Here is a 16,955-nt window from a genome sequence, read left to right on the forward strand (position 1 = left end):
TACACTCCACAAACCACTATGGAGTGCATGGCAGAGAATACTTTCCATTGTACCAGTTATTAGGGTTTCTTCCCGTTCCATTTACATATGGAGTTCAGGAAGAATGATTGTTTAAATTCCTCTTTGCATTCTGTAATTAACCTAATATTGTCCTCACAATCACTATGTGAGTGATATGTAGGTGGTTGTAGTACATTGTTAGTCATCATTTAAAGCCAGTTCTTTAAACACTGTAAGCAGACTTTCTTGGCACATTTTACGTCTCTCTTCAAGAGTGTCAAGTGAATTTCTTCACTGCTGCTGCAACACTCCCAACACTCCCCCATGGGGCAGACAAGCCTGTGACAATTCATGCTACCTGTCTCTGTGTATGTTCAATTTGGTATGGGTCCGACACATTTGAGCAAAATTCTAGAACAGGTAACATGAGTGATTTGTAAGCAAACTCCTTTGCAGACTGATTGCATTTCCCCAGTATTCTACCAACAAACAGAAGTCTACCACCTCCTTTACTCATGACTGAGTCTACGTGATAATGCCATTTCATATCCCTACAAAGTGTCACACGCAGGTATTTGTATGAGTTGGCAGATTCCAGCTGTGATCCATTGATACTATAGTCATAAGATACTTTTTTTTGTGAAGTGCACAGTTTTACTTTTCTGAACATTTAAAATAAGTTTCCAGTCTTTGCACAACTTTGAAATCTTGAAGATCTACCTGAATATTTATACAGCTTTTTTTAGGCAGTATTTCATTATAGATAACTGCATCATCTACAAAAATCCTGAGGTTCTTATTAATATTATGTGCAAGGTCATTAATATACAACATGAACAGTAAGGGTCCCAACACACTCCTCTGAGGCACACCTGAAGTTATTTCTACATCTGACAAAGACGTTCCGTCCAAGATAACATGCTGTGTCGTCCCTACCAAAAAAGCCTCAGTCCAATCACAAATTTTGTTTGATACCCCATATCATCTTATAATAAGCATAGATGACCGAGCGAGGTGGTGCAGTGGTTAGACACTGGACTCGCATTCGGGAGGACGACGGTTCAATCCCGCTTCCGGCCATCCTGATTTAGGTTTTCCGTAATTTCCCTAAATCGCTCCAGGCAAATGCCGGGATGGTTCCTTTCAAAGGGCATGGCCGACTTCCTCCCCTGTCCATCCCTAATCCGATGAGACCAATGACCTCGCTGTCTGGTCTCCTTCCCCAAACAACCCAACCCCCAAGGCCAAGCTCCAATAAGCATAGATGTCGTACTGAGTCAGATGCTTTTGAGAAATCAAAAAATACTGCATCTACCTGGCTGCCTTGATCCAAAGCTTTCAGTATGGCATATAAGAAAAGTGTGAGGTAGGTTTCGCATGATTGATGTTTTCAGAACCCATGCTGATCGGCATGGAGGACATTGTTCTGTTTGAGATACCTCATTATTTTTGAGCCCAGAGTATATTCTAAGATTCTACAACAAACTGATGTCAAGGATATTGGATGGTAGTTTTGTGGATCACTTCTACTACCCTTCTTGTAAACAGGTGTGACTTGTGCTTTCTTCCAACTTTTGGGCACAGTTTTTTGTTTTAGGGATCTGTGATAGATTATAATTAGAAGAGTGTCTGATTCAGCTGCAGATTCAGTATAGAATCTGATAGGGATTCCATTGGGCCTTGGAGCTTTGTCCAATTTTAACAATTTTAGTTGTTTCTTGACACCATTGCCACTAATACTTATTGCACTCATCTTTTCACTGGTACAAAAATGAAATTGGTTCACTTCTCCTAGATGTTCTTTTATAGATGAACATGTCAAAATGGAATGAAACATTTCAGCTTTTGTTTCGATACCCTCAACTTCAGTTCCAGTCTCATTTGCGAGCGATTCGACACTAACTTTGGTGCCACAAACAGCCTTTACATATGAGCAGAATTTCTTTGCGTTTTGTGAAAGATCATTTGACAATATTCTGCTACAGTAGTCTTTGAAGGTTCACACATTACTCTCTTGACAGGCAAATGCATTTCAGTCAGCATCTCTATCTATAGCACTATGCTTTGTTTTACATCTATTATGCAGTAGTCCTGTTTCTTTAGGAGTTCCTTCAAAGTGACTGTATACCGTGGAGGGCTGCTCCCATTATGAACTGTTCTGCTTGGTACATACCTATCCAGTGCACAGTCATCTAGTCTTTTAAACTTGAGCCATAGTTCCTCTACATCGTCCTGTCTTGTGCTTAAAGTTTCAAGTTCCTGATTGAGATATGACTCCGCAGTTCTTTATCTAGTTTACCGAACATATATATCTTTCCACTTATTTCAGTTGTCCTTTGTACATCGGTAATCATTGTTGCCACAGCTGCGTCATGGTCATGATACCAGCTGTGATGTGGACATCCTCAAAGGGGTCTAATGGCATTTGTTGCCATTAGGTCTAATACATTTACATCATGAGTGGAGTTACAAACTATCTGTTCTACGTAGCTTTCAGAGAAGGCATATAGTAATGTTTCATAGTCCATCACTAACAAAACTGTAATTTCCCAGTTGATTGTTGGGTGATTAAAATCTCCACCGATAGGTACACTGTGAGTGGGGAACTTACATACAAGCCAACTGAGCTTTTCTCTAAAGTTTTCGGTTACGTCAGGAGGTGAGTCTCTTGGGTGATAGAAGGATTCAGTTACCATTTTAAGCACACCACTGATGCTCGAGTCTTGCTCAAACATTCTGCCTCGATTTCTATCTCGGTAGATTTGAGTTTCTTGTCTAATGCAACGAATACACCAGCTCCATTTCCCATTAACCTATGCAATTGATATACATTTAAATTTTCCCCAAAAACCTCACTGCTATCCATTTCAGGTTTCAACCCACTTACTATTCCTAGTATTATGTGAGCTTCACTGTTTTTCAGGAGCTCTTCAAACTCTGGCACTTTGTTGTGAATGCTTTGACAGTTAACTTCTAAGATTTTAATACTCTTGCCTGGGGGGGAGGCATTCTTTTGAATCTTACACTTATGCTTCTGGGTCTCCTACAGCACTTGTTATCTGGACAGGATAAAGAGTCGCCTAATCTAAAAATCCCTTGTATGCACCCCACACACAGGCAGCTACATCTGTAGCACAAACTGATGTGTAGTGCACCCCTACAGTTGTCAACCATATTACACAAGTCCAGGAAGTTGCCACCTAGATTGTCAGAACCTTCAAAGTCTCTGGTTTACTCCTTCCCCTCAACTAAGAACCAGGGGGGCCACGATCAGTTCTGGGGAAAATACTGCAAATTATGAGCTTCATTGAAACTTCATCTGCGAGGCTGATCTTCTCAGACTTTCTTGCCAGTCACTGGAATGATGCAACTGTGACCTTGGAGCCCAGATTACAGGCATCATTTTTTCTGACATGTGCCACAGTCTGCAGTTGGGTGCAGTGTAATCCCTCAGTAGTTGCTGGAATAGCATCTTCAACAGGTTGAATGAGGACCCTAAGCGTACACACTGATTGCACCTGGTGTTCCTTCCTGTCCATTGCTTCTATTTCCCTAATGGGGACCATTATTCGCCATACCTTTGAACTTCCTACGAGTGATAGATCCCTACCCTTTTGCATCTGCCATCTCTTGACATAGGACTTAACAGTTTCAGTGAAAGACAACACTTCGAATTAGTTGGTTAGGAGGATCAGTGTAACACCCTGAGTCATCCCTGATCACTGTGTTCCCTGCGTAGGACACCTAGATCTACCATTGACACACCACTGGCAATCAAGTAGACAAGTAAGGACAGATCTCATACTTCCTGAAGCGGAAACAGGGCCTACAGGAGAGGATAATACTTGAGGTATCTAATGTATCACAGATACCGGTACATGACTCTCAGGAAGGAACTCTCCCAACACAGCAATTTGCAGCTGCCACCAATCATATGACAGTTGCCAGGGCAATTTTCACCTGCTTACGCATGTCAACTAACTCATCCCATGTTCAAAAACAGTGTTCACAGTGGGACTGCATTGTAGCTGGTGTAAAGCGTTACAACACAGTGAACAAATAACTTTAAACTTAGTCATTGAACGTGTTCAGCTAAAAAATTACTAATTCCGTACAACAGTTGAAGCAAATATACAAATAGAGATTTCTATTAAGGCAACTGAAAAACCTGTGGTAAGAATTACTGGTTTCCTAAAACTTTTTGAGTTTAATTATATTCGGTAACAAACTCAAAAGAGAGTTAATTTACAATAAACATTGGTAATATACACTCATCGTGAAATGGAAAACTTAGATGTAATACACTATCTGAGTTACAGTATGTGCTACACTAACTAAATCATAAATACTGATTTACTGCTAATTAGTTTATGCACAACACAGTGCTAACTTCTTAATATTCTCTAAAATGAATGTTTACTTGCGTTGATATACACTGAAATTTGGTTTATCTATTCTTTCCCATTAACTGTGAATGACAAATGATTTGCTACAAAATAAGTTATCCACAACACTCGTATCATGAAAATTTAAGAAATATAGTTTTGTAAGCATCTGAAAATTCCCAAAAATAATCTGTTTCTCATGTAATTATTTAATAAAAGTAGAGAATAAATGTTCTAAATGAAGATGGGCTTATTGTTTCCAAAAAAGTGTACAAATAAGTTTAAGCCTACAATTGGCGATAACATTATGAGTTTATTATGTCTCACAAATGTTTGAAATTTCATAATACACACATCAAAAAAAAGTTTTACATCACCTCGGTTCCCAGAACTCCTGAAGATAGGCATTAACTGTGGGTATTGTATCACAGACACAGTCCCTTTGACTGTTGAGATGTCACTAAACGCGCCCAAAAATGTAAACAACCATGCATGAGCAGTGCCTATTAGACAGTGGATGTCCAACATCTGATCAGTTCGTCATTCCACCAGGTGGGAGGTACACTGCTCATGTTGTCTGTATAGTTCAACCATATCTAGACTGTCAATACCGTGGTTCAATCGTGTCTGCATTGTTACTTCGTGTCAGGAAGGGCTCTCAACAGGCGAAGTGTCCAGGTGTCTCGGAGGGAACCAAAGCGATGTCGTGATGACGTGGAGGAGATACAGAAAGACAGGAACTGGTGATGACATGTCTTCTCAGGTCGCCCGAGGGCTACTACTTTAGTACCAACAGATTATGGCTCGAAGGAACCCTGACAGCAACACCACCATGTTTAATAATGCTATTCGTGCAGCCACAGGATGTCATATTACGACTCATATGGTGCACAATAGGCTGCATGATGTGCAACTTCACTCCCAATGGCCATGGCGAGGTCCATCTTTGCAACCACGACACCATGCAGCATGGTACGAATGGGCCCAGCAACATGCCGAATGGACCGCTCAGGATTGGCATCACATTCTCTTCATCGATGAGTCTCACATATGCCTTCAACCAGACAATTGTTGGATACGTGTTTGGAGGCAACCCAGTCAGGCTGAATGCCTTAGACACATTGTCCAGCTAGTGCAGCAAGGTGGAGGTTCCTTGCTGTTTTGAGGTGGCTTTACGAGGGGGTCAGCATATGCCGCTGGTGGTCATGGAAAGCGCTGTAATGGCTGTATGATACGTGAATGCCATCCTTCGACCAATAGTTCAACCATATCAGAAGCATATTGGTGAGGTATTCGTCTTCATGGACGACAATTTGCACCCCCATCATGCACATCTTGTGAATGACTTCCTTCAGGATAACGACATCACTCGACTAGAGTGGCCAGTGGCCAATTGAACGTGCCTGGGATAGATTGAAAAGGGCTGCATATGGACGACGTGACCCACCAACCACTCTGAGGGATCTACGCCGAATCGCTGTTGATGAGTGGGACAGTCTGGACCAACAGTGCCTTGATGAACTTGTGGGTAGTATACCATGACGAATACAGGCATGCAACAATGCAAGAGGACGTGCTACTGGATATTAGAGGTACCGGTGTGAACAGTAATCGGGACCACCACCTCTAAAGGTCTCGCTGTATGGTGGTTCAACATGCAATGTGTGGTTTTCGTGAGCAGTAAAAAGGGTGGAAATGATGTTTATGTTGATCTCTATTCCAGTTTTCTGTACAGGTTCCGGAACTCTAGGAACCGAGGTGATGCAAAACTTTTTTCATGTGTGTATATCACAATAAAAAAAGTATTGATACAATCAATGAAAGATTATGCAGCAGCACTGTGAAGCATAAAATATGTGAATCTGGAATGTCAGACCAGCACATTAATCTGCCACACACAAAGGAAAGTTCCAAAGTCTGTTTTGACATATAAATAAATGTGCAAATCACATGGATCTTTTACTTAGCTAATTCTATGACAACTTCTATACTGGTGTACTGAAGATGAACACTGCAGCATCAGTTTATCTCAGTCAATATCATGAAAGTGTACACCACCAACATAGCATGAAAGCCTGGAGCAGCTAACAATGATACGTAGCTCTTCAGAAACCCATATTCTTGCATTGTGGTGTTTCACTTTTTCACTTAAATGGAACATAGCCTAATCACTGAACACCAAACTTGAAAAGGAAATTATCTTCCATGCCCAGAATGAATCCACAAAACTCTACACATTGTTGTTTATCACTGTCCCCAAGGGCTTCTAACAGTTGAGTTCTCTGTGATTTAAAACACAAATGTCACAGCAAAATGCCCCAGAGAGACACATGAAGAATGACTAACTCTTCGTTGGCACAACAAGTAGATTTCTGGCAACTAGAAAACTCATGAAAAGTGGAGTTATGTAGGAAATTCTTTTATACTCCTTATGTGTATATTTTTTTCATAATTGACTGTCATTTACAACTGATTATTGAAAAGAATAACATATACATGCAAAATTGATGAAAATATATCCACATAAAGGATAGACAAGTGTTTACACCACAGCTGGATCAAAATGCACCCATTTAAAGAAAATGATGTGAAATGCATCCCTTACTGTGTGTTTTGATGAATTTCAATATTTTGTAAGTTATAGGGTTGAAATGTCACCATTATAACAGCTCCAATCATGTGTGAGTTCTATTTAATAGGAATATTTTGTTTCACAGTCTTGTCATATCATTATTCTAGCTGTTAACTAATATGCCAAAGTATTTCTAATGTCATCATTTTATTGAAATATTGTGTGGATTAAATAGAACCCACAATGAGTTAAGTAGACTGCAGCTAAAGTCTACAACAACAATGTATAATATGTTTGATATTCTTTTGTATTTTTTACTACTAATTATCTCGAAGTTAATTGTATTGCTGATTTTGGATTATTTTTCAGATTGAAACAAAAATATCCAGCAAGTTTCCAGGATGTTTGTCTGTATTCAGAAGTATCCTATAAGTTGGCCCATTCTACATATCGTCTTATGGCACGGCGTTTTATCCAAGAACTTTTCCTCGACTTGACTTTTGATGTGGTATGGAAAATTCATTTGAAGTAAAACTATTTCTTAACAGTAGGTTAAAAACCTCCTTCATTCCATAAACTGACAATTAAGAAGATATCCTTTATGTTTGAAATATTTGCAAAAAAATGTGACAGTTACACTACATACAACTGTACTTTTTCATATTATCTTCCCTGTAGGAGATCTTTACAACAGTTTCATAAAAGCGGTATATTTTTAGCACTATGACCTCAAGTGTTCTTACCATGTGGCATGGTACATGGTTCACCCCCTCCCATTGTTAATGCATTAAAACTCAATACTTACTTGTTTGTGCAGTCATATGTATATTGATGACAGTACAGAGCCAGGTTACCCTTCGTAGGAATATAGCACATACAGTGATGTGTGAATGTGTTGTGTGATGCTGTTAATTATGGTGTATGAGAACTACAAACGAAGTTAATGTGAATCCACTTGCTGAGATACTTTCAGTGGAAGGGGTCTGGGAAGAGGTCTGCAAGCAGCAACAAGAGAGTTTTCTGAACATGTTTCATTGGATACAGGCTGCCACAGTGAGCTCGAATGGTCAATGTGCTGAGTTATATGCTGTTGTGTGCCAAGTTATATGCAATTGTTTGTTCATGAAATGAGATCTGTCGTGTCAAGCATGTTTGTCTTGTAATTTGAAAATCACTTATTTTGTCAACATAAAGACATATATATTTATCTTTATGTGATTTTACTTCAGGAAAGTTCACATTTGCACCTGTGTTTGCTTGAGCTCTAAATATATTTTGAGAATTCTGCCTTGAGCAAAACACAATGGCTTGTTTCTTATCTCTATGCCCTTATATGTTGTACCTTAGTGTTATTACAGCATCATCAGTGAGTTTCCATGTATTCATAACAGTATGTTTTGTTGTTAATATTTCTGTCTGTTTTCTGCAATACAACTGGTATTGTCACAGAGTTTGTAATTGGCCTCTGCTTCTCGCCAAATTTAAATGTGTCTTTTTATCACTTCACAAGTTGAAACTTTATATGTTATGTAGATAAAGCTTTTTTTAGTGATTTTATTTTCCTAATGACCTTTTTTAGTGATTTTATTTTCCTAATGACCTACTTCACTTTTCCATGGTATTGCCATTCACTTGTGAGCACTTATAATTTTCCACTAGCTTCTTCAACTCCTCCACATAGAAGTTGTTTGCCTGGGTAGTGAACCATTTTAACAGTGGTGGTCTTAAGTTCCTCATCATCTTTAAACTATTGTCCACCAAGGCATTTTTCAATTGCAAGAAGAGGTAATAGTCATTGAGTGTGAAGTTGGGATTGTAGAGTGGATGCTGAATAAGTTCCCAATGGGAATGCTTGTAAGAGCAGAGGTGTGTGAACATGTGTTTTTGTGGAGGAGAGCTATTGTGGATGATAGTTGTGTACATGCCAGTTTTGCCCGCATCTCGTGGTCGTGCGGTAGCGTTCTCGCTTCCCACGCCCGGGTTCCCGGGTTCGATTCCCGGCGGGGTCAGGGATTTTCTCTGCCTCGTGATGGCTGGGTGTTGTGTGCTGTCCTTAGGTTAGTTAGGTTTAAGTAGTTCTAAGTTCTAGGGGACTTATGACCACAGCAGTTGAGTCCCATAGTGCTCAGAGCCATTTGAGCCATGCCAGTTTTGGGCAATACGTTTCAATTTGGTGAGTGTTTTGCTGTAATTGCTGATTCACATTTCATTAAATTGACCAGCAGAATCCCTATTTCATCCTAGGAAATGATAGCCATGATTTTTTGATTCAAGTAAAGAGATTACTTGAATTTTTCTGATTTTGCAAACCTGATTAGGGCCTTTGTGTTGACTGTTGTTTTGATTCTGTTTGGTGTAGGATATTCATATCTCATTGTATGTAACTATGTGGGAAAACAAACAATTTACAGCTTGCCCATAGCAATCCAAAAACACCTATCCATTTGACATTTTTTGCTCTTTGTGTTTGTGCATAAACATTATCAATGGGCACATTGGGCAAAATTTGCAATATCTAAGCTTTTACATGATAACAGTGTAAATAGTATGCATCAAACATGAGGAAATTCAGCATGCAGAGCACCAGTCGTCAACAGATAACAGTTTTTGGTCCACTTGTTGCACGGTTTCATTAGTCTTGATACTGGACCAGTCACTTGGATCTTCTTCATTCACATTTGTATGGACACTTTTAAGTCTCAGCACCATTGTCTAACCTTTCCTTTACTCACTACTAAGGCCTATAAACTAGACAAACTTACAGTATGCACTGTGTGACTGACAATGAGTTTCAAATCCATTATGACACATGGTCAGACAAGTACTTAATCAACACAGTGACTTTTGTGGCTTCTTAAACATATAATAAATGGTGCTTTATTCATGCTAGTTTGTTCTCAGCTGCCAACATTTTAATATAAGCAGACGGCTCTTACTTTTTAAATATTCATCGTACATCATCCTTCCAGTGCTGCAATAGTAGCAGACTTTCCTTGTAATGGGAGTCTGCCCTAATCTTTTCAGTATATAACATAGTGGCTTTAGATGGGTGCATTGTCTTCAGTCCTTTAGTCTTTGACTGAATATTGTCACTAGAAATGCACTTACAAATTGATGGAACAACTATAAGCAGCAAAAAGATTGAAATTTTGCAAGAGATAAAAATTGTAGATGGTGACCAAAGCTTTACTATACTAAGTATGTTCAGATGGATGTAGGTTGAATTAGTATGCAGAGATGAGAGACTTGTGCAGGATAGACTGGTGTAGAAAGTTACATCAAACCCATCTTTGGACTGAAGATCACAAGCATAACCACCAACCATAAGATTTGTATCAACCAAGATGAGAACCAAGATATTTTGAATAGAGCAGTACACTTCTTAACAACATTTGAAAATTCTTAAAAAGTGGGTTCAGTATATACTTATTTTTTATGTTGAAACTTTTTGAAAATCTTTTGAGAAATGTGGTAAACTTGATGGGCAAGGTGGCTGAAATCCACTATTGTGGTGTAAATACCACCACCTAGGGCTCAAACACCAAGGCTCTGTCATTATGTCAACTCTTTCGACTGTTTACTTATCTACAATGCAGAATTAACAGGAAATAGCATGTATAGACCTGCCTGCTATGTTATAACTGCTCATTTCTTCTTAACCTGTATTGCATGCAGACATGTACACCAATAACGAAAAGCTACAATTTATTTGAGTAGCATATCTGTCAGTATAATAAGGCAGTATAAAGATATCTGCCTAGATTTCTAGTGTTACTCATGCCAGGATTTTGTATGCATCTGGACACTAATTCAAACCGGCAGACTGAGGCTGAAGAGGAGAGCTGTAGCTGACAGAGCACACAAGGAAGCTACTGTGGTTCTGTTGCTCATCAATTTGCACAGTTGCATAAGACATATTTCCAAGGGATGTAGCACCAGCCAGATGTCTGTCATTCATATCTTTCATTGACATAAATTACACTCCATTCACCTGTCATTACAACAGGAACTCTTAGATTGTGACTTTAAACATTGTATTGAATTTTGTCATGCTACTCTGCAACACACAAGGAAAAATGGTAGTATAAATAATATAATAAAGGGATACTCCCTCAATGTATTATGATTTGATGAAAACCATGTTTCAATATCTTGAACAGTTCAGGTAATAAAAGTAGGGTTATGTTTATCAAACGCATAGTGTTACGTTTATGCAACTCATTCTGTGTATATAAAATAAAACATCCAAGAATTTGGTGCCCTTGCAGAATGTGGCCTTTCTTGAAATAAGTTGAAGACTTCACCAATCTGCTGCACTTCAAGAAAGGCCACAATTTGCAATAGTGTTGGAACGTAGGAGGATTTCTTTGTAATCAATAATGTTTGTCATATTTTTCATTTCTTTACACTCTGCACTCTCATTCTGCTACATTTTTATTGCAACAGAATTTGTTATTGTGTCAGTATTAGGTTAAAATGGCCTTGCTACTTTTGTTTTTCCATAAAACACTTCACACAAAACAATTTGGTTGATCAATTACCTGCCATTGCATGTGTTAAAGATTGTGTATAGTTCTTCAGTAAAGATTTTTTATTAAGAATTTCAACTAACTGCAGTTCACCGGTACAACAGAAACATATGTGCTGTTAAAAATGACATTCGATCACTGCACCTTCACTCCCTCAAATTAATTTTAAACATTTGTGAAAGTATTGAAAGTGTAGCTTGTAGAAATAAATTTTCATTTCTTTTCAGTTATACGAGGAACCAGTTGCAATTCTGTCATCGCCAGCTTTATCAGTACATTCGAGAGACGATCCATCACTACCCCTACTTGCTAACAAGAATGCTAAAGATACAGAAGACATCATGTCATCTGCTTCAACTCCGACAGTATATGTCAGTGATGTTAGCAATATTACTGACAAGTCAAATTTTCCATTTCCAGTGGGTTACAGAAATGAGAACTATCCTACCGGAGATACTAGTCAGAAACTGTGTGTTGATAGTGTTTCTCTCTGTGCAGCTGGTGATGAACCAAATGTATATCTGGATTCATGTAGTGGTACAACGGCTTTGGTAAATGTGTCTCAACAAAGTGAATGTGTAAAACAGTTAACGAGTGATGTGTTGTCAGGAGTTAAGTTTCCTACTACTCAGTATTCTGTAAATAATAGGCTTGGACTCAAGTCACAAGCACAAATTCAGCAGTATTCAGGGCCCTTACATCAGGATAATGGGGATATACCAATGATAGATGAAGCTATTAATTTTACCTGCATTGCATCTACTGAAATATCACGAACAGAGGGAGGTTGTGAGCATCCAGATTTGTATAAGGAAAGGAGTTCTTTATCAAATAGAAGAGGTATTACACTGCCAAAAGTAGGTATCATTGGATCTGGAGTACATTTACAGAAATCTGCTATAGAAGTAGATGAACTGCTTGGTACAGGCAATGCTTCCTTACGTATAAATGGTGAAGACTGTGCATTGGGATCTTCAAGACTATCAAATGTTATTAAATCTGAAGACTGCAACGCACCATCCAGTGACAAAACTCTGTTGACAAAGTTAGGGGCCAAAGTCATTAAAGAAAAAGAGAACAGTAGGAATGGAAACAGTCCAGAGAAGTTGTATGATGTTAATCGAACAACCAATGAGACAGCCAATCTTAGCTCAAGTTCCTGTGATCATCTAGACTCCACAACTAACCAGTCTCCTTCAGAAGCTGTGATATTGGACAGAGAGGCTGGGCAGTCTTCCAACAAATCTCCAACACCTACCTCTTCCTCTTTTTTACCATTAACAGAAATTAACAATGATGTAAACAAAGATAAACCCACAGTGGTTATAAGGCAGCGTAAAATTGCAACTGTTTTGGCACCTAATATATCACTCACAAATTTCAATTCAAGCATATTTTCATCAGCTGATAAACATGAAGACTCAAATGTTCCTAATGACATAAGAAGTAAAACAAGTGCTGTAACTGAAGTCCTCAGTAACAATACAAAATGATGGTAGATGATTATGTGATCCACAACTAAACCAAAGTTCAGGATGTTTTGTGCCATTCGATTGTCTTTCAAAATATAAAGAGCCGAAAATTGTTGACCTCGGACATTAAAAATAACTGTTCAAGGTTTTCCTCTTTGTAAATGAACTGGTACTTTCCCTATGAATTACCTGAAAGACAATTGTTCCAAACATTTGATTTTTAATTTTTTAGATCTGTCACTTTATATGGTGAATGGATTAAAACCTGTGATATATTACATAAGTGTGAAAATCTTTGGGGAAAATGTACCAAACAATTAAAATTCTGTTTCCTGTTAAAAATGCAATGTGGCCAAAATTGTCAAATTGTAGCGACTGCAAAATATTTTTAGACTATATTTAATATTGAGTGGTGTGTACAAAACCAATATTTATTTGCTGTGGAAATTCCTGTTGTTCAGCTAAACTTATTTATTGCTTAAGTTTCTAAATATGTAATATTGTTAAACAATTTTATTTTATTGTTTGAGAAACATTTTACTTCTGCTGACTGTTTTATAATAAATGCGCCTAAGAAATAGACTGTATATGATTCTAGTCAACCCAAGTAATTATTGTAATAACATAAAAATTGTACTTAATTTCTGTTGCAGTGTGACTTCAGATACTGACAAGAGTACTGAAACTGTTTATTTGTAATAAAGTCTGCCCAATAGGGCATCTCTCCTAATTCTTGTGTTGCTTATTCTGGAATTTAATGTTGATTTTCATAGGAACATCATCATTCAGTTTTGAGTGTTGTAGTCACTAAATTTGCATTATGACTATGTTTGAAAACATCCCATTTACAAATTCAGAGGAACTAAATGTTAGACTGAAAACAGGGGTAATTGTTTTAACAGTTTGGGTTACTGTAGTGTTACCAAGTCAAATTGACAGTCCATAAACTGAAATTATACGCAGTATACATGTTCACTTTGTGATAACTGGAAGAAAGAAAACTTCTCAACTCTGAAAGTATGGACTCTGGTTCTTAATTTCTATAACCTCTGATAACACGCATGTTGGCAAAGATGTGTTGGATAAATAAAAGTACACATTCTGAAAGTACCCACAATGAAGGAAATTTACTGTCATCAGTGCCCTTGACTATGACTCTGTTATAGTTTCTAGTTAATAGAGTAAATTAGATAACAGAAAAAAATGATTATTTGTGGAGTCAGAAAGAGCAGTAGGTTCTATGTGGCATGAAATTTTTGAGTCCTAAATGCAAGGGTAAGTCAATTATTGTCCACAAAGTAGTTATAAAATTTTATTGTAATCAAATAGGAAACTTACGAGAACATGATTTTCTGACATAGTCTCCTTGTGTTTGAACGCACTTGCTCTATTGTTGTACAAGCTTCCTGATGCCCTCATAAAAGAAGGTTCTTGCATGAGCTGTGAGCCAGGAATGCACCACTTCTTTCACTGCTACGTCTGAGGCAAATCGACAGCCTCTTAATGCCTGTTTGAGTGGACCAAACAATTGATAGTCAGAAGAGGCAAGATCGGCACTATATGGAGGATGTTCCAGTACTTCAAATTTGAGTTTCTGTAGTGTTTCAGCAGTGTGGGAAGCAGTCTGTGGACGGGCATTGTTGTGCAACAACACAACATCTTTTGACAGCAATCCTCAGTGTTTGCTTCGAATTGCAGGCTTTAGCCTGGCAGTAAGCATCTCACTGTAATGCACACTGTTTATTGTTGTGCCCCTTTCCGATAATGTTCCAGTACTGGACCTTGTGTGTCCAAAAAACCATAAGCATGAGTTTACCTGCAGACGGTTGGGTCTTGAACTTTTTCTTGCACGGCGAATTTGGATGTTTCCATTCCACACTGTGCCGTTTACTCTCCAGCTCATAATGATGGATCCATGTTTCGTCTCCAGTAATGATCCTGTCTAAGAAGCTGTCCCCTTCGTTACCATAGTGATCCAAATGTTTCTTTACAGATGTCCAAGCATGGAAACAAAAATGACAAGATGAACAGAAAAGGTTTTGCTATAAGATCTGTAAGACAAAATAAAACTAAATAAAGTAAGAATATAGTTTAGTCAGCTCTTACTGAAAACAATTCAGAAAAAGTTATGGTAAAGGTATTATTTAGTTTGCTGATTCGTCTTATATTCTTAGTGTCCAGTATATGCAGAGGTGCAGCCCAAGCATGTACAGTAACTGCAACCATAAAGTATGAAGGTGAGTCAGTGTTTTCTTTGTGAATACATAATGAGCTCAGCTGGAGTTGAAATCATACATTTCATGTAAGGAATAATGGGCAGAATGACGTATCATATTGATAAACTGAAGGAAAACACGTGTGAAAAAATCAGGTCTGGAATGGAAACAGTGGATTGTAATGTACCCTTTGCCACACACCGTAAAATATAGATGAAAACAATTTTAAAGTCAAACAAAACAATTATACTGAGCATACCACCAAAAATACTGTGTGTTTTCTGTATGACACTAAATCAGCTAGTGATACCCCACAGTCTCACGATTTAATCATGTTAAAAATTTGTGGAACAATTTAGAATCCTTCGTTAAAAGGAATCAGTCTGCAAATATAAGTGGTCTGGTGAAATCATTTGTAGAAGCTTGAGGTAAAATATCAGCAATGGAGAAACTGAAACTAGTGGAATCGATTAATAAATGTTTTCCAGGAGTACTTATGCAGAAGAAACAACACTTGCATTTAGGATGATTCTTAGTCTCACACAAAGTAGGCTCTTGTTAATTTTTCTGTGCATACTTTTGTCAATTTCAGATTTCCAGCCTACTCTATATTGATACTATAGTAGCAATTGATCCCCACATCTATATGACTATTGTGCAATTCACACCTCAGTGGCTGGTAGAGGGTTCATTGAACCACCTTCATAGTATTTCTCTACCATTCCACTCTCAAACAGCACCTGGGAAAAATGGACACTTTGGGTACTAGCTCTGATTTCTCTTATTTTTTAATTATGGTCTTTTCTTTTTATGTGAGTTGGTGTTAATAAAAGGTTTTCACATTCAGATGAGGAAGTTAGTGATGAAATTACATGAAAATATCTCGCTGCAATGAAAAATGGCTTTGTTTTAACATAACCTTCAAAATCAAATGACCTCCATTCCAGGTTACATATTTTTTCTTTTTAGATTTCCAGTTACATTCAATTTATGTTAGCCCAAGAATTTGGCCTCATAAACTGTTAAAAGAAATATTTGTGCATCTAAAATGCGTGACTGCCTGGAGCTTGATATTATTTGATGCAATGTTTAATATTTAATTACTTTGTTTACTTCACATATGAAACAAATATGCAGCATACGCTATCTGTGGTGCACATTGTTGTTAGCACATTGATTTATTTCCTTGAGAACCTCCAGTGCAAAATCTTGGTGTCCAAATGCACTTTACACTTCATGTATGTCAAGATAGATCGTAGACAGATAAGTGAGAAAACAACTACATCGGGCTACTCCAAATGAAACTGATCTAATGAATGCCATAGTTATGGCAACACAATCAAATGCTTTCTATCCCTAACATATATACAAAAATATTATTCACCCTGGAAAATGAGTAATGTACTTTCAAACAACGGAAGTTCTAAGATGGAATAACAATAGTATTATGAAAAAGATAGCTTGCTACTCACCATATAGAGGAGCCATTGAGTCAGTTGCACACAGGTACAATGAATAGACTGCTATACATTTAAACTTTTGGCCATAAGATCTCCTGAAACAAAACACACACACATTCATACAACTAACACACACAAAGCCACTGTCTCGTGTTATTAGTCATACCTGTACCAGTAACCTGCAAAGAAGAGATACTGCTGGATGCCTAATGTCTTGAAATGCTTCATGGTTCCTAAAATGGTGAATCAGGCATGTTACATTTCGTCTTTCTAAACTAATATATTGAGAAAAAAATGTGCCATTGTACTTAATATTTTGGT

The 16,955-nt window shown here is 37.8% G+C and overlaps 1 protein-coding gene across 1 annotated transcript in view; it reads left to right on the forward strand.

The window, feature by feature from the left end:
• Window positions 1-13,688, forward strand: part of LOC126183257 (rapamycin-insensitive companion of mTOR) — a 253,190-nt gene extending 239,502 nt beyond the window's left edge. Inside the window, exons 28-29 of the mRNA XM_049925073.1 lie at window positions 7,327-7,465; window positions 11,714-13,688. Coding sequence (XP_049781030.1) covers window positions 7,327-7,465; window positions 11,714-12,979 — 1,405 coding nt within the window. The 3' untranslated portion in view covers window positions 12,980-13,688. The remainder of the gene's footprint in view (window positions 1-7,326; window positions 7,466-11,713) is intronic.
• The last annotated feature ends 3,267 nt before the right edge of the window (window positions 13,689-16,955 follow it).

This window comes from Schistocerca cancellata, chromosome 4 (assembly GCF_023864275.1).
Source record: "Schistocerca cancellata isolate TAMUIC-IGC-003103 chromosome 4, iqSchCanc2.1, whole genome shotgun sequence".
In the NCBI taxonomy this organism is placed as follows: domain Eukaryota; kingdom Metazoa; phylum Arthropoda; class Insecta; order Orthoptera; family Acrididae; genus Schistocerca; species Schistocerca cancellata.